The 24,985-nt window shown below is 43.0% G+C and overlaps 1 protein-coding gene across 1 annotated transcript in view; it reads left to right on the top strand.

Annotated features, from left to right (window-relative positions):
* zgc:63587 (uncharacterized protein LOC393431 homolog) overlaps positions 1–24,985 on the top strand; it is a 192,341-nt gene that overhangs the window by 95,290 nt on the left and 72,066 nt on the right. The window contains exon 11 of the mRNA XM_068055332.1: positions 21,779–21,862. Coding sequence (XP_067911433.1) covers positions 21,779–21,862 — 84 coding nt within the window. The remainder of the gene's footprint in view (positions 1–21,778; positions 21,863–24,985) is intronic.

Below are 24,985 nucleotides of genomic sequence, written 5' to 3'. Positions count from 1 at the left end.
CACCAATAGCTCTTGATGTGCGGGGAGGGGTGGTGATGGAGGAGCTGGGGTGGGGCAAAAGCATGGGAGGGTGGTGATGACATGGGAGCATGGACGAGAGGGGGTGGTGACAGCATGGGAGCGTGGGAGGGAAGCCGGAGCGATAGCTTTGGAGGGTGGGGGCAAAGGGGGAATGGCATGGGAGGGTTAATAAGAGACAGCCATCACGGATTTGTTAAAGGCAAAACGTGTTTTGAGTAATCTGATTTGAGCATGCTGAAGTCACAAACTGTTGATGAAGATCGTGCAATTGTTGTGTATGTATGAACTTTCATAAGGCATTTGATAAACTACCACATAACAGATTTGTTCGGAAGGTGGAAGCATGCGGTATTAGATGAATGGCAGTATCTTGAACATAATTGAATAGGAGGCTGAGAGTAGTGGTGAACAGATGTTTTTCTGACTCGAGAGAAGAACGCAATGGTGTCCCTCAATGGTTGGTATTGGGATTATTGCTTGTTATTTATACATGACCTAGAAATGGGCATAGGGAGTACAGTTTCAAAGTTTGTGGATGATGCAAAACTGGCCAAAGTAGTAAATAGTGAAAAGAATGGTAGCAGACTTCAGGAGGAAGTAAACTGGTGAAATGGGCAGGTACATGGCGGATGCAATTTAATGCAAGTAAGTTTGAAGTGATGCACTTTGGGAGGAACAACAGAGAGAAGCTGTGCAATCTAAATGGTACTATTTTTAGGGAAGTGCACGAGTGGAGGGACCCTGGGAGTGCATATTCACAAATCTTTGAAGGTTGCAGGGAAAGATGATATGGTGGTTAAGAAAGTGTAAGGGATACTTGGCATTGTAAATAGGGGCAAAAACAAGGAAGTCATGTCTTTTTTTTAAGTTCATGGGTTGTGGGCGTCACTGGCTAGGACAGCATTTATTGCCCATCCCTAATTGCCCTCGAGAAGGTGGTGGTGAGCTGCCTTCTTGAACCGCTGCAGTCCGTGTAGGGTAGGTACACCCACAGTGCTGTTAGGAAGGGAGTTCCAGGATTTTGACCCAGCGACAGTGAAGGAATGGCGATATAGTTCCAAGTCAGGATGGTGTGTGGCTTGGAGGGGAATTTGCAGGTGGTGGTGTTCTTGTGCATCTTCTAGTTGGTAGAGGTCGTGGGTTTGGAAGGTGCTGTCGAAGGAGCCTTGGTGCATTGCTGCAGTGCTTCTTGTAGATGGTACACACTGCTGCCACTGTGCACGGTGGTGTAGGGAGTGAATGTTGAAGGTGGTGGATGGGGTGCAAATCAAGCGGGTTGCTTCGTCCTGGATGGTGTCGAGCTTCTTGAGTGCTGTTGGAGCTGCATCCATCCAGACAAATGGAGAGAATTCCATCACACTCCTGACTTGTGCTTTGTAGATGATGGATAGGCATTGGGGAGTCAGGAGATAAGTTACTCGCCACAGAATTCCAAGCCCTTGACCTACTCTTGTAGCCATGGTATTTATATGGCTGCTCCAGTTCAGTTTCTGATCAATGGTAACCCCCAGGATGTTGATAGTCAGGGATTCAGCAATGGTAATGCCATTGAATGTCAAGGAGAGATGGTTAGATTCTGTCTTGTATGAGATAGTCATTGCCCGCCACTTGAGTGGCGCAAATGTTACTTGCCACTTATCAGTCCAAGCCTGGATATTGTCCAAGTCTTGCTGTATTTCTACACTAACTGCTTCTGTATCTGAGGAGTCGCAAATGGTGCTGAACATTGTACAATCATCAGCGAACATCCCCACCTCTGACCTTATGAATGAAGGAAGGCCATTGATGAAGCAGCTGAAGATGGTTGGTCCAAGGACACTACCCTGAGGAACTCCTGCAGTGATGACCTGGAGCTGAAATGATTGACCTCCAACGACCGCAACCATTTTCCTTTGTGCTCGGTATGACTCCAACCAGCGGAGAGTTTTCCCCCTGATTCCCATTGACTTCAGTTTTGCTAGGGCTCCTTGATGCCATACTCAGTCAAATGCTGCCTTGATGTCCAGGGCAGTCGCTCTCACTTCGCCTCTTGAGTTCAGCTGTTTTGTCCATGTTTGAACGAAGGCTGTAATGAGGTCAGGGGCTGAGTGGCCCTGGCGGAACCCAAACTGAGCGTCACTGAGCAGGTTATTGCTAAGCAAGTGCTGCTTCATAGCACTGTCGACAACACCTTCCATCACTTTACTGATGATCGAGAAGAGACTGACGGGTCTGTAATTGGCCGGGTTGGATTTGTCCTGCTTTATCTGCACAGGACATACCTGGGCAATTTTCTATATTGCTGTCATTGGTGGGTGAAAGTGGGAGTGGGGTGCACAAAAGGCTAGAATCAGAGAAACAGAGAACTTGGGTGGGCAGGGGCTTGGGAGGTTTTTGGTGTACAGGGTAAATAATCGTGTGTGTGTTGCTGGAGATACTTTGGCTACAGTTGGATATTTAAGAGTGGAATCAAGCGAAGGCAGCAGAGATTTGGTACAGGATTGTATGATTGACTGTATCCAAGAGGACGAGGAGGGCTGATGCACTGTGATCACAATCACAGAGAATGTTCTTAACACAAAAGCAAAGTACTGCAGCTGTTGGAACTCAAAAACAGAAAATGCTGGAAATACTCAGCAGGTGTGGCAGCATCTGTGGACAGAGAAACAGATTTAACGTTTCAGGTCTGTGTCCTTTCATCAGAACTGGGAAAAGTTAGAAATGTAATGGGTTTTGAGCAAGTGAAAGTGGGTGGGTGGGACGAAGAACAGAAGGGAAGATCTGTGATAGGATGGAGGGCAGGAGAGATTAAATGACAAAAGGGTTCATCGTGCAAGGCCAAAGAGAGTGGTAATGGGACAAGTAAAGAAACATAAGATGTGTCCAGAGGAAGTGTGAATGGCTGGATAACTGGAGTCCGATTGCAAAGTAAATGAAATAAGAGAGAAACGAGAGGAAAAAGCCAAACTAGTATAGAAACACAAAACAAAATGAGGGCAGAAGTTATGATCTAAAATTGTTGTACTCGACACTGAGTCCAGAAGGTTGTAAAGTGCCCAGTCAAAAGATGGGGTGCTGTTCCTTGAGCTTCATTGGAACACTGTAGCAGGCCATGGACAGAAGGGTCAGAGTGGGAGCAAGATAAAGAATTAAAATGACAGGTGACAATGGTCATTTTGGTGCTTTGGCAGAGTTGGAAACCTGATTGGGAAGATCCAGATGGAGTTGTAGAAAGGTTGCACACGGATTTGGGACATGACAGTAGGTTGAAGGGGTGTGTTCTATTTGTATGTCTGAATATGTCTCTGTGCCGTTTCCACTCTAGAGGTTGGTGACTGGTATACTTCATACTTTCCCATCTCTACACAGGAGTGTTGTATCTGTCTGTGATGGCACAAATGCTCATTCCTTCGCATCATCTAGCCACATTGTTCTTTACCTGCCTTGTGTGATATATTACCATCTGCATTTCCAAACAGAAGCAGTCCAGCATATTTTTTTGTGAATCCTGAATATTGTGGCTTTGTTCTCATCACTTCACTTTTCTTATGTTAATTCATACTCTCTCATTAGTCATTCTTCTCACCCAGCTAATTTTCAGCCTAATACCATGTTAAGCTTTCAAGGCTGACATTTCACATCTGAACAATGCGAATCACACAAAACATTTTAAGCATTCTTCTATTCATCACCACCTCGATTTTATGATTGCATAGGAACTCCTTGCTGTTACACGTCTTTCTCAGTTGCTGTCCTTCATTTAACTTCTTTTGTTACTTTGTCCATATGATGTGAATAATGAAGTAATCAAGTTTATCATCTTGCCCTACTTCCGTATTGCTCAGTTAAAAGGTCAGTTTTTGCAAGATTTTCTTAGCTTTGTGCTTTCATCACTTACTTCAGTCTCTGTGCCAAACCTTTTCAAGTCTTTCTCTCTCGCTCTTGCATTCATTACTGTATTATATATACTAGATTTATAGATCTCGAGCCCAACTATTTTTCAGTCATCCATGTGGTGTTTCTTAGCTAATTCAGAGTGCAGACTTTTCTACCAGTAACAGCTAGAACGGTGTGGTACGTCATGGTCCACCTGAAAGGAACATTCCGTGGCAGTGTGGCCAGAGCCATCCTTTGCAACACCGTGGGCAGATAGAACCTCAGTACATAATGACTTCACTTGGTATTTGTGTACCGAGGGTCTGTGCACAGCTTGATGCAGCCGCACACAAAGGTGGCCATCAGGATAAGGGCGACATTCAGTATGTTTTCCCCCCTTTATCTAGAGATTTATACATTATGTCCATTTTCGATCTCCAGATAAAGCGGAAGATGCTCGGGTGACAGCCACAGCGCAGGAGTGGGGTATGGGCCCGACCTGCAACACTGAGAGTGCCTCACACCTGTTGATCAGGTTCTTACCTGCAATGGAGAGGGGACGTTGCTCCCAAATGCCCAGTTTCTGTTTCACCAAGGGCTATACATTCCTTCCAGTCTTTGGTGCACACCCCGGCCCCTCCGATCCATATCCCCAGTACCTTTAGGTAGTCTGATCTGATGCTAAAGGGGACAAAGAATTGGTCGGCCCACTTCCCAAAGAACATGGCCTTGCTCTTGCTACGATTTACTTTGGCTCCCAACGCCAGCTCGAACTGGTCGCAGATGTTCATCAGTCTGCAAATCGACAGAGGATCCAAGCAGAAGATGGCAACGTTGTTGTGTACAGGGAGGCTTTGACCCGAGTGCCTTCGCTGCCTTGGACTGTCATCCTTCTTATCTCGACATCCTTCCTGATGAACTAGACAGAAGGTTCAATACAGCACACGGACAAGACAGGGGAGAGGGGACAGCCCTGCCTGATTCCAGATTTGACCATAAAACTTTCCAAATTCCACTCATTGATTGAAACTGCACCACTGATATTTGTGTTGAGCAGTTGGATTCAATTGCAAATTTCTTCCCCAGATCCCTTTTTGGAGAGCAAGTCCATCATGTACGTGTACGATATTCTGTCAAAGGCCTTCTCCTGGTCGATTAGCTTGGTGATGAAATTCTGGAGGCGACTGCTAACAGAGGCAGTTGCTAACTGAGATTTCTTGTTTAAGAATATGCTGGTTACTTGTCTTTTTGGTTTTACTGTCCGCTGCATTTATTAGGCACATCACATTAACATCAGTGGGGACTATAAATGTTTAGGCTGTAGAAAAATACGCAGCATTACATTTCAAGGTTGTCCCACATGTTGCAGATTAATTGACATGAATTTTGCTCTTTGATTGTGGGATGAACTGACGTTCGTTGTAACCTTGTACACAATAGCCATCCTCTATCATGTAGAAGAGAATCTAAGTATCAGATTATTGTCATGGTACTGCAGTGTAAATGTGAAAAACTAGAATGTGGCAACTGCAACTTTATCTGAAATTTTATTACTTGAGATGTATCCATATTGTGGACTTAGTGCACGCATTCAGTCAAGCTATTCCAGTGAGTAGCAAAAGCATCAGACCAGCAAGTTCCCTATTTTGATCTCCAGTTTGTACTGAATTAATTGATATCAGTCAGGACAGCAAGTGGACGTCATAATTGGCCTCTACATTCTTGGTGCAGGTATAGGAAAATTGAACAGGATTTCTGTTCTTGGTTGTTATCCAGTGCCCCTGTTGGAAATGCACATGCATGGACATCAGGTGAGAATAGTATTGGGCTTGGCTTGGTAAAATATCCTGGAAAAGGCTTGCTGTCACTTGGGCAAAATCTAAGAATGCAACCAAGAATGTGGAATAGGAACCAGCAAGGAGACAACCTTTTCAGAAAAGGCAGAGAAAAAATGGGCAAAGAAAGAAAAGGCATGGTTTCTTACTTTCTGCACCATTGTTGATAAAGGAATGTGTTAATGGGAACTATTTGCATTTAAAATGGTCAGATATGTAGTTGACTTTTTTGTTGTAAGATTTGAAGAAAGATATATTTTATGATGGATTCCCAAGTGTGGTGAATTTTGAAGATTAATCATCCTTGATGTATGGCATAATTTCAGTGTTGAACCAGTACCCTCAGTAATGGGTGTAACTGTGGAGCAATGCGTGCTTTGATCAGACCTTTTCTGCAGCTACGCAGGTACTGGCTTCAGCTCAGAAATGAACTGTGCAGCCAGTTCGTGCCAATCACATACTTACTTTCTTAAGTATTTTCTTCCAAGAACATGATGAGGCTTGAGTGGACAATTTGACGGATGCCTCAATGGGGAGATTGGCAAAAGGTCAGTGAGTGGCTTTGAATCTGTGTTAACGTGCTGGGCTCCAGGGAACCTATTTTACTTTCTTGGAGCAAACTCAACGATCTTTTGTAGGGCTCCTACAGCCAGTTAGACCAAGGCTTGGCTACCTTAAGTAATATGAAGTGTTGCTTGTTAATTGTATATCAATTGTGTTTAATTATGTGCAGGTGGAGGGCATGAATTGAGGTCTGTCTTGAACACCAAGAAGGAGACATTTACTGAGACCGTGTAGGGGTGTGTGTTAGGAGCTATATGTTTGTCATCTTTCACTTTGTAAATAAATCTAAGACTAAGTAAAGATTGACTCCAGTATCATCCTTCAACAACTGGCTTTCTAGAATATAAAATTGCATGTCAGCAATCTACTTGTGAAATTGCCAGCAGGCATAGTTCTCCTTTTCCAACATCAGCAAGTGAATTGTTGGAACAGTTGGCCCTCTGGTGGCTGAGAGGATTGCAGTGATCAGCTAATACAGGACTGGGACACCGGGGAGTGCCTGAGTTAGGCAGATGAGGTAAAGGGAAGTAACCAACCAACATTTTTTTAAATCTCATTTTGCAACTACCTCATAATTATTTGCAGTTGCATTCAGGCTGTCATCACTAAAGTTTTTGTATTTTAACGAGGTGCGGAGCGATGATTGAAACTGTTTGAAGACCCAAATTTGGTTGAAATCAGCAGAGAAAGTTGGTAAATACAGAGTAAGTATTAACTGAACTGTGTGAAATAAATAGTTGGTGTGCTTTATATGGTTATAAATGCTGCCTTAGTAATTGACTCCTATGGCACTGGAAAATAGTTAATAGCATTTGCCTGATATAGACAGCTACCTTTGCTAAGCATGGACGGTGTAAGTGGTGGAGACTATGCTACTTTCTCAGTCTCCCAACTGATGCTAGTGTTATAAAATTAACAGTATTGCTTTTTTTTTTTATCCCATTCAGTACATTTAACAACGGGTTTCTTACTCAATACAAGTACATCTTCTTGGCATTTCTTCGTGGACAAGGATTTTGGGAAGGCTGTAGTCATCGGTTGCAGGCCCGCTGGTGGCTAGTCAGGCCTATCCATGACGGCAGATTCTCCCACAGAGGGTATATGTGAAGGTGTAGTCGCTGCTGGGGGCAGTTGGATCTGTCCTGTTCTCCTTTTCTCTTTCATGCTGGTTCTTCGCTCAATCTCAAAGGTGTCTCTAGCTCTCCTGATGGAGCATCTCCAGGCATCAAGATCTATGGCCTGCGCTTCCCACTGGCGATGGTCGATTTGGCACACAGAGAGGGACTTCTTCAGGGAGTCCTTGAAATGTTTGCACCGGGCCCCTCTGTTCCTTTTACCTGTGGTCAGCTCTCCATACAACACGATCTTGGGCAGCGACTGTCGTCCATCTGGGCAACCTGACCCGCCCAATGCAGTTGGCTTTGCAGGAGGATGGCCTCAATGCCGGTGATGCTGGCTGATTCCAGGACTTCAATGTTTGTGATGCGGTCCTGTCAGCAGATCTTGGGGATGCTGCGGAGGCAGCACTGATGGAAGCGCTCTAGAAGGCGTACATGACGGCGGTATAGGACCCATGACTCGGCGCCGTACAGAAGGGTGATGAGGACTATGGCTTTGTACACTTTGGTCTGTGCTCTGAGGCTGTGGTTTCTCCACACACATTTGTAGAGTCTGCCGAATGTGCTCTTTGCTTTTGAGAGCCTTTTGTCTACTTCCTTGTCTATGGTGGCATCAAACGACATGACGCTCCCCAAATAAGTAAATTGCTTGACGGCATTCAGCTCAGTTCCCTTGATGACCATGCTTGGTGGTGTATATTCTTCTTGGGGTGCAGGCTGATGCAGGACTTCAGTTTTCTTTAAACTGATTTTTAGTCCGAAGAGTTGTGCCACCTCAGAAAAATGTGGTGTTATATGTTGCAGGTCCGACTGACTGTGGGCCAGGAGAGCACAGACATCGGTGTAAACAAGTTCACGGATGAGTTTTTCTTGTGTCTTTGTGTGAGTCCGAAGATGCCTGAGGTTGAAAAGGCCTCCCTCAGTCTGGATGCTTACATAAACTCGCTCCTTAAGGTCTTCTGTTGCATGCTGCAGCATCATGCTGAAAAAGATGGTGAATAGGGTTTGGGCCAGCACACGTCCCTACTTGGAGATATGGAAGGGCCTCGAGAGGTCGCTGTTTTGCTTGACTTGTCCATACTGATTTTCATGAAACTGCTTCACCATGGCTGGGAACCTGGGTGGGCATCCAAGTTTTACAAGGACTGACTCCTTGGTGTGTAGGATTTTGCCATCGACGCTCCTCGTGGGGTTTTGGGTTTGATGTGCTGGTCCATAGACAGATTTTAGTGCTTCATAGAAACTTGTGTCGCCAGTATCAGCATACAGTTAATTTTTTTTTCCCCAAGTGCAATCCATCAGTCATTTTGGATGTTCCTCAGTTTACATTGAAAGGTGCTGCACGCTTGATGGTAGGCTGACTTTTTCTCTCGGCTGGCCAGCTAAGTCTGATGAGCTGACCTTTTTTAAGCAGAACTTGAATTTCCTTGTCATTTTCATCAAACCAGTCCCTATTCTTCTTGGTGCTGGGTCCGATGAACCCCGTTGGAAGTATCCAGTACTACAGTTTTGATGTGTTCCCAGAGTTCTTCTGGAGTGGAATCAGCAGTGAAATCAGGATGTTCCAGTCTAGTCTGTAAGATTGCTTGATATCTATCTCTGCAAGATGAGGTTTGAAGGTTGCTGACTCGAAATTTCTTTGATAGATTGTCTCTAGGCCTGTTCTTGGGCTTAGGCTTGAAGTGGAAGTTCAGCTTTGAACAAACGGGCCAGTGGTCTGTATGACAGACTTTAGTATGCAGGACGTCCTTTAGGTCACACTGACCCACCAAAATGTAATCTATCAGGTGCCAGTGTTTAGAGCAGGGATGCATCAATGTGGTTTTGAAGTGATCTTTTTGTTGAAAGAAGATGTTGGTTATGGACAGCTGCTTTTCTCCATTTTCTATTGGTCAGGTAGACCTCAAGGTGAACAACACCTCTTCGGTGTCTGCTTCATGGTGAAGAAGACTATCGCCATTAAACTTTCAAGCCTGCCACTCCGAACACATCATGTCCCTGCACCTGCCCCTGCAGCATGCAACCCTCATCAGTGTTTATGCTCCTACCCTGAAGGTTAACCCAGCTGACAAAGATAAGTTTTACACAGATCTCTGTAAACTCATCCAGAATGCCCCTCCCAAGGTCAAAATTGTCGTCCTTGGCGATTTCAATGCCAGAGTGGGCCATAACAGCCTGGCATGGAAGGGAGTGCTCGGAAACCATGGAGTTGGAAACTAATGAAAGTGGTCGTTTACTCTTGGAACTGTGTGCAGAAAAGCAGCTGTCCATAACCAACATACAAGTATATATAGGCAATATTATTGGGGATAGGGGGTATACTCTTACCGATGGGATACTGCTGGCTTAAATTGATTTGAGTTTTAAAAGATTTATGAAACTAGTTTGGGTGTTGTCTCAGGGTTCAATGTTCAGAATTCTGTGTTATTCCACCAGCTGTCCTGTTTCTCCAAAATAAGTAAGAATATGACACACGGAACTGAAATGAAATTGGAGCTGTGATACAAGATTTCTGTTAGGGAAGTCAAAGTGAGGTGTGTGGTGTAAGCTTTGCTTAGGTTGGAGGAGTCATGTGACACTGGCGTGCTCATTAAGGGGAGATCTACCCTAGCTGCTGGTGTGAAACTTTGCTGTCTTTGTTAGTTTTACACAAGTAAATGTGTAGTGCATGTTGTAATCGAGAACCTCCAAAATAAGTTGCTGGCCATGGAAATTTACAGCACAGAAGGAGGTTATTTGGCTCATCTGTGTCTGCTCTTTGCACTGCACCATCTTGCCATGACTGTATCCCCTGTTTCAAACGTGTGTCTGTTCTTCCATATAAGAATGTAAGAAATAGGAGTTGACACAGGCCATAAAATGCCTTCAAGCCTGCTCCATCATTCAGTAAGATCATGGTTGATCTTCGACCTCAACTCCATTTCCCTATCTGAAAAATTCCAAGGGGGTGACCCGCCATCCGTGGTTAACTAAAACAGTTAAAGATAGTATCAAACTTAAAGAAAAAGCATATAATTGTGCATAGGTGGGTGGCAGGTCAGAAGATTGGACAGAATATAAAAAAACAGCAAAGATTGACTAAAAGATTGATGAGGAAGGTAAAATTAGAGTACGAGAGAAAGCTAGCTAGAAATATAAAGACAGATAGTAAGAGTTTCTATAGATGTTCAAAAAAGAAAAGAGTTAACAAAGTGAACGTTGGTCTGATAGGAAGTGAGTCTGGGGAATTAATAATGGATAATAAGGAGATGACAGATGAATTGAATAGATATTTTGCATCGGTCTTCACTATAGAGGATGCAAGTAACATCCCAGAATTAGCTGTAAATCAGGAAATGGAAGGGAGGGAGGAACTCGAGAAAATTACAATCACCAGGGAAGTAGTACAGAACAAATTGTTGGAGCGGCGGGCTGACAAGTCCCCGGGTCCTGATGGACTTCATCCTAAGGTGTTAAAAGAAGTGGCTAGTGAGATAGTTGATGCGTTAGTTTTAATTTTCCCAAATTCCCTAGATTCAGGGAAGGTTCTGCCAGACTGGAAAATAGTGAATGTAACTCCTTTATTCAAAAAGGGAGGGAGAGACAGAAAGCAGGAAACTACAGGCCAGTTAGCTTAACATCTGACTTAGGGAAAATGTTAGAAGCTATTATTAAAAACGTTATAGCAGGGCACTTAGAAAAATTCAAGGAAATCAGGCAGAGTCAACATGGTTTTGTTAAAGGGTAATCATGTCTAACCGATTTATTGGAGTTCTTTGAGGGAGTTACATGTGCTATGGATGAAGGGGAACCGGTGGATATATTGTACTTAGATTTCCAGAAGGCATTTGATAATGTGCCGCATGAAAGGTTATTGCAAAAAATAAAAGCTCAATGTGTAGGGGATAACATATTGGCATGGATAGGAGATTGTCTAGCTAACAGGAAATAAAAGGTAGGCATGAATGGGTCATTTTCTGGTTGGCAAGATGTAACAAATGGTGTACCACAGGGATCAGTGCTGGGGCCTCAACTTTTTACAATTTATATAAATGACTTCAATGAACGGACTGAAGGTATGGTTGCTCAATTTGCTGATGACACAAAGATAGGTAGGAAATTAGGTTGGACATATGGAGGCTACAAAGTAATATAAATAGGTTAAGTGAGTGGGCAAAGTTCTGGCAGATGGAGTATAATGTGGGAAAATGCGCAGTTGTCAATTTTGGCAGGAAGAATAAGAAAGAAGCATATTATCTAATTGGTGAGAGATTGCGGAGTTCTGAGATGTAGAGGGATCTAGTGCATGAATCGCAAATGGTTAGTATGTAGGTACCGCACGTAATTGGGAAAGCTAATAGAATGTTATCGTTTATCACGAGGGGAATTGAGTAGGGAGGTTATGCTTCAGCTATACAGGGCATTGGTGAGACTACATCTGGAGTACTGTGTACTGTATTGGTCTCATTTCAGGAAGGATGTAAGTGCGTTGGAAACAGTTCAAAGAAGATTTACTGGACTGATACCTGGAATGGGCGGGTTGTCTTATGAGGAAAGATTGGACAGGCTAGGCTTGTATCCACTGGAATTTGGAAGAGTAAGAGGCGACTTGATTGAAACATGTAAGATCCTGAGGGGTCTTGATAGGGTGGATGTGGAAAGGATGTTTCCCCTTGTGCGAGAATCTAGAACCAGTGGTCACTGTTTAAGACAGAGACGAGGAGAATTTTTTTCTCTGAGGGTAGTGAGTCTTTGTCTTGATAAGCAAGGGGGTGAAAGGTATCGGGGGTAGGTGGTAATGTGGAGAAATCAGTTCAGCCATGAACTTATTGAATGGCAGAACAGGTTTGAGGGGCCGAGTGGCCTACTCCTACTCCTAATTCATATGTTCGCATTCCCATATCCCTTAATTCCCTCAGAGTCCAAAAATCTCGGTCTGTGCCTTGAATATACTCTGACTAAGCATCTACAACCACTGGCGCAGAGAACTTCAAAGATTCACAACCCTCTGAGTGAAAAATTTCTCCTCGTCTCAATCCTAAATGGCTGACCCCTTATGACTATGCCCCCAAGTTCTAGACTCTTCAGCCAGGGAAAATGGCCTATCAGCATCTACCCTGTCAAGCCCCCTCAGGCTCTATGTTTCAATGAGAAAACCCCTCATTCTTCTAAACTCCAGAGAATATAAGCCCACTCTACTCAATCTCTCCTCATAGGGCAACTCTCTTATCCCAGCAATTAATCTAGTGAACATCCCCTGTATTCTTTCTTAAGTACAGAGACTCAAATTGTACTCCAGGTGTGGTTTCACACAAGCCCTGTACAATTGCAGCAAGGTTTCCTTACTCTTGTACTCCAAACAACTTGCAGTAAAGGCCAGCATACTATTTGCCTTCCTAATTGTTTGCTGTAGCTGTGTGTGAACATTATTTTGAGTTCAAGGACAAACAGTTGCTTGTGAAACCTGTTACGACCAAAGCTGGGAGGAGTGCACTGTGTTTTCTACTCCCACTTCACAGGTCACAACATATATTTTAAATGTTTGCCCAGTTACCGATATGGTCAGTCATAAACTCTTTATCTCAGAATAAAATATATCAACCAGATTTCTTTAATAAACAACAAAATTATCAGTTTATTGTAAAACAAGACTTATCCAGTAACGAAGAAAAGCATTAACACACAGTTTTAAATGTGAAAGTTCCCTTTTTAAATACTCCCCACACACATTGGAAAAAAATAAAGAAATTCTCTCTGCAGAGGTCTTTTTCAAAAAAAAGACAAAAGAAAATACTTTGGCCAAATAATTGCTAATTCTTGAAGGAAAAAAAGAGATGTGGAAGGATGTCAGTTGTCCCTTTTGGTCTGGCATCCTTGTATACGGAGATGGGTCACTGGGATCTTTTCGGAAGCAGTTCATTCTGGAGATGTTGAGAAATAGTCTGGTAGCTTTTCCAGGAGAAATGTGGCATCAAGGGTTTCAGTTATCACGCTGTAGAACATCTAGTTATCAACTGGATTCGCAGGTTTTTGCAAAGTGGTAGAGAAAAAGGAGCTGACACACTCGATTTCTCAGGGTCTCTTCGAGAGGTGCAGGAAAGATGAGCTGGAGGTTTCTTTTGCAGCAGGCTACAACACTCCAACTGAACCAGAACTATATCTCGGAAGCGAAGCCACATCCTCATAAATCCTCATAAATCTTGACATGTTACTTCTCTATAAACATCTCCCCCCAAGTCACCAAGGTTTCTGTTTATTGAGCTGAAGTCATGTGATATCCAGTAAAAGTTATTTTCAAACAAGACCTCTGTGTCATTTCAGTGAACTTTCAATTACAAAAACAAAATCCATCATCTATGAAATCTTCAGTCTCCATTGGAATAGTCTGGTATTCTGATTTTTGAATTTTTCCATTAAGGCTAGGGGGTTATGATCAATATATACCACTGTGTCTCTGTGTGTGGGGAGTATTTAAAAAGGGAACTTTCACATATCAATCTGTGTGTTAATGCTTTGCTTCGTTACTGGATAAGTCTTGTTTTACAATAAACTGATAATTTTGTTGCTTATTAAAGAAACCTGGTTGATGTATTTTATTCTGGGATAAAGAGTAGTAGACTTCCAAATACTTAAGAGCTAGTAATAAGCCTAGGGTTTTTTTTTCCACTATTGAATATCTTTTTTTGGTGGTGTTTTAGCTTTTTGGAAAATATCCCACTGGCTTTTCTATGCCCGATTCATCAGCTTGTTGCAGGACTGCACCAATCCCCAGGTCACTAGCATCAATTGCTACCTTAAAGGGGCAGCCAACACTGGTTCATTTAATCAAAATGGCTTTCAGCCTCTCAAAAGATGCTTGGCATCCCCTGACCACACTACCTTGGTTTCTTTTTATGAAGCAAACCCATTAGTGGTGCAGCTGTAGTACTAAAATTTGGCACAAACCTGCAGTAGAAACCACACATCACCAAAAACCTCTTGATTTCTCTCTTAGTCTTCGGGGTAGGGAACTCCAACAATGCTTATACTTTTGCTGTTCTTGGCACACGTGTCCTTGCCCTATTATATGCCCGAGGTAGGTTACCCTTGCTTTTGCAAATTCACTTTTGGCAAGTTTTGTCACTAAATCAGCTGATTGTAATTTTCTAGACAGAGTTTCCAGTTGTTGCAAGTGGTCCTTCCAAGTGTCACTGCATACTAGCACATCATCAGGGTAAACTACATATTTAGGAACACTGGCTACCACTTGGTTCATTAGTCTCTGAAAAGTGGCTGGATCATTTTTTAGCCCGAATGGCATCACTCAGCATTGGAAAAGACCGTTTGGTGTGACAAAGGCCAATATTTCTTTAGCTCGGGCCGTTAAAGGAACCTGCCAGTATCACTTTAACAATTCTATTTTTGTAAGAAATGTGGCACTGCCCACTCTGTCAGTACAGTCTTCCAAACAAGGAATTGGGTAGGAGTCTGCCTTTTCTTTACTGCATTAACCTTTCTGTAGTCTATCCAGAAACTAGTTGAACTGTCCGATTTAGGCACAAACACCACTGGCGAGTTCCAGTTGCTTTGACTAGGTTTAATTAGGTGGTTTTTCAACATGTATTGGATTTCTGTTTTTACCTGGGCCTGTTTCTCTGGACTTGAGCGATAAGGCTGCTGTTTTATAGCAAAGGATTCCCCTACATCCACATCATGTATGACTAAGGTTGTACATCCTGGTTTGTCCCTACAGACTCCTTTAAATGCTGTGAGTAGCCTTGTTAGGTCTTCTCGTCATTCTGCATCTAAGTATGAAAGCATAGTGTCTAATTTTTTATTTTATTTTATTTAGAGATACAGCACTGAAACAGGCCCAGTGAGTCTGTGCCAACCAACAACCACCCATTTATACTAACCCTACAGTAATCCCATATTCCCTACCTACACTAGGGGCAATTTACAACGGCCAATTTACCTATCACCTGCAAGTCTTTGGCTGTGGGAGGAAACCGGAGCACCCGGGGAAAACCCACGCGGTCACAGGGAGAACTTGCAAACTTCACAGAGGCAGTACCCAGAATCGAACCCGGGTCCCTAGAGCTGTGAGACTGCGGTGCTAACCACTGTGCCACCCCTCCCTAATCTCCCTAACAATTCAGTATTAGCTAACCGGATAGTAGGATGCTCAATTTGAGAATTGTCTAGGCCTCCTCCTGCCTCATCCTCACTATCCTTTTCATCTTTCATTGTCCTTACTGCCTGACATAGCTGTGCTTTCTTCTCTTCCTCCCAGCGATGATATTGTTTCAACATATTGATATGACACAGCTGATTCTTTTTCCGGCGATCGAGGGTATCAATCAAATAATTTACTTTACCAATTCTTTTGACCACTTTATATGGACCACTGAGCCGTGCTTTCAGTAGTTCACCCTGTAAAGGCAGTAATACTAGCACCTCATCCCCTGGTTGAAATGGCATCCTTGTCTGCCCATTTCTTAATGGTTGTTTGGGAAGCTTTCAGGTGTTCTTCAGCCACTTTGCAGGCTCTCGCGAGCTGCTCCCAGAACACGGACACATAATCTAACACTGAAGACTTGTCCTCTTAAAAACTTTTCTTCGATTTAGTTTTAGAGGACCTCTTGTCTCGTGTTCATAAACTAACTCAAAAGGACTAAAACTGGTAGACTCATAGGTGAATTCCTAGTGGCAAACAAAAGAAATTCTAGCCCTTTATCCCAATCATGGGGATATTCATGACAGTATGGCCTGATCATTGTTTTGAGGGTCTGATGGTACCTTTCTAAAGCCCCTTTTGTCTGTGGGTGGTGTGCTGAATACTTTAACTGTGTTAGACCCAAGTTACCCATAACTTGCTGAAAAATTTTAGACATAAAATTGGAACTTTGATCCGACTGAATCTCAATCAGTAATCCATATCTACTGAAGAACTGGGTTAACTTCTCTATCACAACTTAGCAGAAATTGTTCTCAAGGGAATGGCCTCTTAGAACCAAGTAGCTGTATCCATGATAGTGAGTATATATTGGTGTCCCACTTTTGTTTTCAGTAAAGGTCCTACACCGTCTACCGATATCCTACTAATTGGTTCCCCAGAAACTGGTATGGGAATTAGAAGTGCCATTTTTATGGCAGGTTGCAGTTTTCCCACAATCTGGCATGTTTTACAAAACTGCACTACGTCCTTTGAAAGACTTGGCCAGTAAAAATGTCAACCTATACGTGATTGGGTCTTCTGGATCTCCACATGTCCTGCCACAGGAATTTAATATGCTATCCTTAATATTTCCCAGTGATACTTGGGCCGTACTACAATCTGATGAACCAACCATCCATTCTTCATCCGCAGGTTTGTGAGGCGGTCTCCACTTCCTCATCAGAATCCCACTTTTAATATAGTATCCTTCCAGAACTCTCTTTGCCTCAGCTTCAGTTAGAACCGCTTGTGCCACTTTATTTAACTCTGGATCGGCTTGCTGAGCCTTGATCAGAGAAGACTTATTAAACATTTCCTTCAGATTATTCAAATCCACAAAGTTTCTGATTTTCGGCTATCTGTCTGTGGTGCCAATTTTACCTCTGACAATGGAACTTGTTTACCCGTTGCTTGGTTCACTACACATGAAGGAAAAATTCCTGGAACCATTTTCTGTGACGGTTGTCTCTTGGACTTCACTCGGTCTTTCCGTGATTACTGGAGAAGCTACTACCTTCGCTCCGACCAAATCATACCCCAGGAGTAAGTCAACTCCGTCTACAGGAAAACTGTGGGAAACTCCTACAGTTACCATTCCAGACATTAGGTCACACTCCAGGTGCATCTGATTCAAAGGTATGGGTATATTCTCCGTGTCGATACCATTCGCTAAAACCTTGGCATTCAGTACGCTCTCTGGAAATGTTATGCCTTTCCCCAGCAAAAGAGTTTGGGTGGCTCCTGCATCCCCAAGTATAATTATAGGTTTATCTGCCTCACTTGAGGGGTAGGGAGTTATTTTTCCTTTTGACAAAAATTCTCTAATGCTCAGCTATCTTATTCACTTCCCCCGCACACTCAGCGATTTTTGTACTTGGTCTTACAACTGCAGTCAGAGCTATAGCCTAATCTGTCTTATTCTCGGTCGGGGCCCCTTTCTCTACGTTGGCTTTGTGTACCCCAATAAGCCCCATGGGTTTACCGCACGACTTCCAGCATTATGCACAAAGGTGTCCCACGTTGTGGCAATGGTAACACTTAGGCTTGTGGACCTCACTTCCACCCTCAGCATCTTCCTTTCTGGCCTGTGTAGGAGTTCCAGGAGCGTTCCCAGCTGTCCCTTCTTGTCCCCGGCTACTTGCCTTCCTTTCACCCTCCTACCTTCTATCCTTCTCGGGTTTGTGTGGGTGACGGACAAAAGGTTTAGGCTTGTCAACAAGTTTGTAATAATCAGTGATATCAGCTGCCTGTTTGACCGTTGAAACCTTGTGCTTCTCTACATGGGTTCTTTCTAATGGAGGGAGTGAATTTTTCCAGGAAAATTATTTCCCTAAGGTGGCCTCTACCTTTAATGCCTGCATCCAACGATCAAAATTAATTTGCTTTACCCTCTCATTCTGTATAAATCTGCCCAGACAATCTCCGGAGGATCCGGAATTTCTGTTGGTAAGCTTCAGGTACTAACTCATAAGCAGCGAGAATAGACTTTTTGTCATCTCATAATCTGCAGAAGCCTCCTCGGAAAGCCTAGCATAAACTTCATCAACCTGCTTTGCATGAGCAGTGACCAGCTTTCCTTCAGCCACTTCGTCTGTCTGGCTGTCTTTTCAAAACAAATGAAAAATGCTTCTATGCCCCTTTCCTCAAACTTGGGAAGGGCTTGTACAAATTTAAAAAGCTGTCCACTGGGTCCTGCGCTGGAGTCAGTTCTTTCCTCTCCAAATTTTTCACTGGTGTCAAGGCCACCCTTTTGTCTTAGTTCCATCTTTTTAACTTTGAATTCTCTTCCTCCTCTTTCTCTTTCCTGATGCTCTGCTTTCTCCATTTGAAATTGTAGTTCAAGTTTTTTATTTATTTTTCCTGTTCAAGCTCAAGTTTTTTTAATTTCCAATTGCAACTTTATCCTAGCTAATTCAGCTGGATTATCATCTGTATCGCCTTTTCCTTCTTCCAATTTCAAATGCTGTGCTATTACTGTAATTATGTCTGCTTTCTTAGCCCCTGGTTTTAACTCTAATGCCACAATTGCATGTCGCCAGCTTTGGGTTATCCCACACAGAGCCTCCAATTATATATTACGACTGAGGCGGGAGGAGTGCACTGTCTTTTCTAGTTTCACTTCTCCAGAGGTCACAACATATATTTTAAATGTTTACCCACTTACTGATATAGACAATCATATACTGTACTCTTTATCCCAGAATAAAATACACCAACCAGGTTTCTTTAATAAACAACAAAATTATCAGTTTATTATAAAACAAGACTTATCGAGTAACTAAGCAATGCATTAACACAGATTGAAATATGGAAGTTCCCTTTTTAAGTACCCCACACACGCACTGGAAAAAAAATAAAGAAATTCTCTCTGCAGAGGTCTTACACAAAAATAAGACAAAAAAGAATACTTTGGCCAAATAATCGCTAATTACTGAAGAAAAGAAGAGCAACTATGGAAGGATGTCAGTTGTCCCTTTTGGTCTGGCATCCGGGTATATGGAGACGGGTCACTGGGATCTTTTCAGAAGCAGTTGGATTTCTCGGGGTCTCTTAGAGAGGTGCAGGAAAGGTGAGCTGATGGTTTCTTTTTCAGCAGGCTACAAAATCAACTGCTTTTTAACACTGTCCACACCTCAACTGAACCAAAACCATATCTCAGAAGCGAAACCACTTCCTGACCCTCATAAATCTTGACATGCCACTTCTCTATAAACATGTCCCCCAAGTCACCAAGGTTTCTGTTTATTGAGCTTAAGACATATGATATCCAGTACAGATTATTTTCAAACAAGACCTCTCCATGTCCTTTCAGTGAATTTTCAACAAAGAAACAAAGTCCAGCATCTGTGCAATCTTCAGTTTTCCAAAATGAATCCATTTCCAGACTTTAAATATGAATCCTCAAAAATTATTTAACAATAAATTGAATCACTTTCATAACAAACCCAACATTTTAATAGTTTCGTACCAGTTGAAAAAGTTCTTTTTTTCCTATTCTTCCTACCAAGTGCATAACATATTTTCCCACATTATACTCCATCTCCCACCTTCCTGCCCACTCACTTGGCCTGTCTATATCCCTTTGCAGACTCATTGTCTCACAGCTTACTTTCCCACCTTGCTTTGTATCATTAGCAACTTGAATGCATTACATTTGGTCCCTTCATCCTTCTATCGACGACACGCAGCAAACAATCCATTTAAGGTGGGGTGTCTTCTCTTGGTGCATCTTTGCTGATGTCTATGAAGGTCAATCCTTGAGAGGCAGGTTCTGCCACAAGTGTCGTGCTTAAAGCTGCCACTTGTTTTTGGCAATGGCGCCTGTTGCCAAGCTGCTGTAGCAACTGGTCAACATGGTAGTGCACAGTAATCCACAGCATGTGTCGCCATTCCCCTCTTTTGTCAGCCGCAAAGGGATATAGACAGGCCAAGTGAGTGGGCAAGAAGGTGGCAGATTGAATGTAATGTGGGAAAATGAGGTTATTCAGTTGGGAGGAAGAATAGGAAAATAGAACTTTTTCAACTGGTAGGAAACTATTAAAATGTTGGGTTTATTATGATTCAGGCGCGATAGTCGAAGTTTAGAGCCTTAGTGTCACGCTTGCAAGCATCCTTGAAGCAGAGCTTTGGGCACCCCACTGGTTGTCTGGCCCTGGCAACCGCACCGTACAGAAGGTCCTTGGGCATGCGACTGTCTTCCATCCTGCAGGTGTGTCCGATCCATCAAAGCCGCCTCTGTTTGATTAGTATCAACACACACGGGAGCTCTGCTTTTGAGAGGACTGCCACGTTTGTGATTTTTCCTGCCAGGATATACCCGTATCCTTCCAGCTATGTCATTATTATATATTGTGAATAGCTGAGGCAGCAGCACTGATGCTTGCGGCATCCCACTAGGAACAACCTGCCAGCCTGAAAATGACCCATTCATTGCTTTCTGTTCATTAACCAATTCTCAATCCATGCTAATATATGATCACCAATCCCTGAGCTCTTATCTTGTGTAGTAAACTTTCACGTGGTGTCTTACTTGAATGCCTTTTGAAAATCCAAATATATTACACTCACTGGTTCCCCTTTATCTATCCTGCTAACTGCACTCAAAAAAAAAAACTCAGTAGATTTGTCAAACATGATTCCCCTTTCATAAAACCATGCTGACTCTGCCTAATCATATTATGATTTTCTAAGTGCCCTATTACCATTTCCTTAATAATGAATCCATCAGTTTAAAAGATACAGTGGCCTCTATCTCACCCTCCCATTGTGCCAAAGCATTGATATTCTTAACAATTTTCTGTGTAAAGAAGTTTCTTCTAACATTTCCTAGCTCCGCTAGTGATAATTTTAAATTAATTGCTCATCACAGACCCTTACTTTCAATTAAAAATCCCCTCGGCCTCCTCTGCACCGCGTGAATAGTCTCAGTATCTTGAGTAATAGTTTCTCATTTCTGGTATCATCCTGCTGAATCCACTGCGCTGACTCTGACTTCAGTGTCTTTTTATAGTGGGACTTCCACTGCACTACTTGTGGCTGAACCATTGCTTTGAACAAGTTTATCATCCTCCAGTGCTATTATTAGCTGTAATGTGTAATGAGTTCTGATTGTCCAACGTTAGGACAAGACGCTGCCACCTCCTTAGCAGCACTGCAGCCCTTTTCAGCTATATGGAAATAGCAATCTGGATCAAGTAAGACCAAAATACCCATTGTAAACTGTGCTAAAACTATTTTTGAAAGCACTGAGAATCTCTAGTGATGCAGTAGGTAAATGCGCGGTTCACTATGGTATTGCCATACTGATCCCAGCTTTGGTGCCCAGTTGGTACTGACTTAGCTGATCTCGTACAGTGTGGCAGTGCAGCTGGCCTTACTGCATCTAAACTGGGAAAGAATCAGCCAGCATTCTCCTTTTTGATTACTATCCAGAGATGATTCCTGGAAAGTGCTAATATGCAGGCATTAGGTATGGACAGAGTTGGACTATCCACAATTGAATGGCTGCTAGGTGTAGCAGTTTGGCATGATGAATGACTGTGGGTAGAAATACTGAAGGGACACCGCTGCTGAAGAAACTCCACCCTGCACCCAACCCCACCAGCAAGAGTTTACACGAGCAGAAAAGGACAGTTGAGAGCAGAAGAGGGGAAGGGGAGAACATTGACTTTGTAGAATTATATATTTAAATCCTTGCTTTGTTCTTTCAGGACGCACATGCAGGACCTACAAGAAGTCACCCAGGATTTGCACTACGAAAATTTCCGCTCAGAGCGGCTGAAACGTGTTGGCAGGTTAGTTACCATATTTCTTATGCCCCTTTCTTCTCTCCATCAAACTTGTATGTTTCTGTAAGAAAAATTCTGTTACAAGTTAATTTTTTGCTCATGTCTCAATTTAATATTGATCTTAATGTGTGAATAATTTAAATTCAAAGATGGTTTAGTGGGTGTGTTGTGTCATAAACATCACAGCTTTTCTCCTGTGTCTGTGTTGAATTAATTGTTCTCAACTGGAAAAGTGGATTGTGCTCCAGTTGGCATCTGCACCTTTTGATATAAGGAGGGCCAAAAGAAAAATCAATCCATGGTTTCTACTCTTGATCATTGTTTAATGCCTCCTTTTGGGCAGTCTGCAAGTACACTCTATTCAGATGAAATATGACTTCTTGGGTGAGGCACTCGAGAGCTGCGGTTGCCTGTGGGGGACTGTCCTGCAACATGAATCATTACCATTTGACTTTGGGTTGTGGACCTGGGGGCTGGTGGAGTGGGTGGCTGGCTGCAAAGAACCATTCGAAGGAAAAAATTGAGGAAAATGCATGCTAGAAATTAATAACCACCTCCAACAGTGGCCTGTTATTTTCTTAATGATCATCTTTGAGCTATGGAGGAGCAAAGGAATTTGGGTGTATGTGTACAGAGATTAATAAAAGCTAGTGCAGAGGTGCAAAAAAAGCAAATGAAATGTTGGGCTTTATCTTAAAGGGGTTGGAATGCAAAGTGCTTCAGTTGTACAGAGTCTTAGTCAGACTTTGTATTCCCTTGAGATTAGAAGGTTAAAGGGTGATCTAGTTGAGATGTTTAAAAGGATAAGTGATTCTATAGAGTAGGTATAGAAAAACAGTATCCTCTAATGGTGGAAATCCAGAACAGGAGGGTATAATCAAATTAGAGCTGGGCCATTCAGGATGGTAGAAATCAGAAACTTGCTTAACCCAAAAAGCTGTGGATGTTGGGCCTATTGAATACAAAGGAAAATTTCAAAATTTGCTTATGCTACCAAATTTGGAGGTGTGACAGACAGTGAGGATGATACCAATCAACTGCAACAGGACATAGATAGGCTAGCAGAGTGGGCAGACAAGTGGCAGATGGAATTCAATACAGGGAAATGTGGGATTATGCATTTTGGCAAAAGGGATAGAGAGCGACAATATAGACTAAATGGGAAAGTTCTAAAGAGTTTACAAGGACAGACGGACCTGGGGGTTCATGTACATCAATCTTTAAAGGTGGCAGGACATTGGAGTGTGTTTTTTTTATTTATTCATTCATGGGATGTGGACATCACTGGCTAGGCAAGCATATATTGCCCATCCCTAATTGCCCTTGAGAAGGTGGTGGTGAGCTGCCTTCTTGAATCGCTGCAGTCCTTGAGGTGTAGGTACACCAACAGTGCTGTTAGGAAGGAAGTTCCAGGATTTTGACCCAACGACAGTGAAGGAACAGCTATAGAATTCCAAGTCAGGATGGTGTGTGGCTTGGAAGGGAACTTGCAGGTGGTGGTATTCCCATGCATCTGCTGCCTTTGTCCTTCTAGGTGGTAGAGGTTGCGGGTTTGGAAGATGCTGTTGATGGAAACTTGGTGAGTTGCTGCAGTGCCTCTTGTAGATGGTACACACTGCTGCCACTGTGTGCCGGTGGTGCAGGGAGTGAATGTTGAAGGTGGTGGATGGGGTGCCAAATGGGCTGCTTTATCCCAGATGGTATTGAGCTTCTTGAGTGTTGTTGGAGCTGCACTCATCCAGGCAAGTGGAGAGTATTCCATCACACTCCTGACTTGTGCCTTGTAGATGATGGACAGACAATGGGGAGACAGGTAGTGAGTTACTCGCTGCAGAATTCTCAGCCTCTGATGTGCTCTAGTAGCCACCATATTTATTTGGGTGGTCCAGTTTGGTTTCTGGTCAATGATAACCCCTAAGATGTTGATAATGGGGGATTCAGTGATGGTAGCGCCATTGAACATCAAGGGGAGGTGGATAGATGCTCTCTTGTTTGAGATGGTCATTGCCTAGCACTTGTGTGGCAAAGTATATGGGATCTTGGGCTTCATAAATAAAGATATTGACTAAAAAAGCAGGAAAGTTATGCTGAACCTTGAAAAAGCTCTTGGTTACGCCACAACTGGAGTATTGCATGCAGTTCTGGCCACACACTTTAGGAAGGATGTGAATGTCCTTGAGCAGGTGCAGAGAAGATTCAGCAGGGATGGGGGATTTTAGCTGGAAGGTTAGGTTGGTGAAGCTGGGGTTATTCTTGGAACAAAAGAGATTGAGGGGAGATTTGATAGAGGTGTAAGAGATTCAGACAGGTTTGGAAAGGGTAGATAAAGAAAAGCTGTTTCCATTTGCTGTTGGTACAAGGACTAGGGGGCATAGACTTAAAGTTTTAAGCAAGAGATGCGGGGGTGGGGGGGGTGAGGAAGAACTTATTGACACAACGAGTGGTAATAACTTGGAACTCGCTACCTACGAGGGTGGTGGAAGCAGAGAAGATGAATGATTTCAAAAGGAAATTGGATGGGCACTTGGACGTAAACTTACAGGGCTAGAGCTGGGAGATAAGACTGATTGCATCACTCTACAGAGAGCCAGCATGGACTAAATGGGCAGAATAGCCTCCTTCTGTGTCATTATGACTCTATCGGAATTTTCAAGATTGAGATCAATGGATTTTTTTTGGGAAGGGGTATTGAGAGATATGGAGCAACAGCAGGTAAATGAAGTTGAAGAACAGATCAGCCATGGTCTAATTGAATGGTGGAACGGGCTCAAGGTACTGATTGGTTTACTACTTGTTCCTGTATTCCCAGAGTGTGCCAAATGACCGCAAACTGCAAAGTTAGAGATAAAGGTTTGTATCTAACGTATAAGTGCTGGGACTACAATTGCTTAGTGAGTACCTAAGCTATGTGTGAACAAGGAAAACCCAGGTTTGATTCCTAGCCTTTGCTATACCCTAATCTAGTTGTATGGAACATTAATTGACCCTGTGGTCATCTCTCCAAGGATAGAATTAGGTTTGGATGTGATGTCCTTGTGATTGAATGCCTGCCACCATTCATTGTCAGAGCTCCCAGATGAATAATGGCCACTGGTAACATGCCTAAATGTAACTGCCAAATGAATAACA

Source organism: Heterodontus francisci, chromosome 23, assembly GCF_036365525.1.
Source record: "Heterodontus francisci isolate sHetFra1 chromosome 23, sHetFra1.hap1, whole genome shotgun sequence".
Classification (NCBI taxonomy): domain Eukaryota; kingdom Metazoa; phylum Chordata; class Chondrichthyes; order Heterodontiformes; family Heterodontidae; genus Heterodontus; species Heterodontus francisci.
The sequence above is the reverse complement of the archived record's forward strand: the minus strand, read 5'-3'. Positions and strand labels throughout refer to the sequence as shown.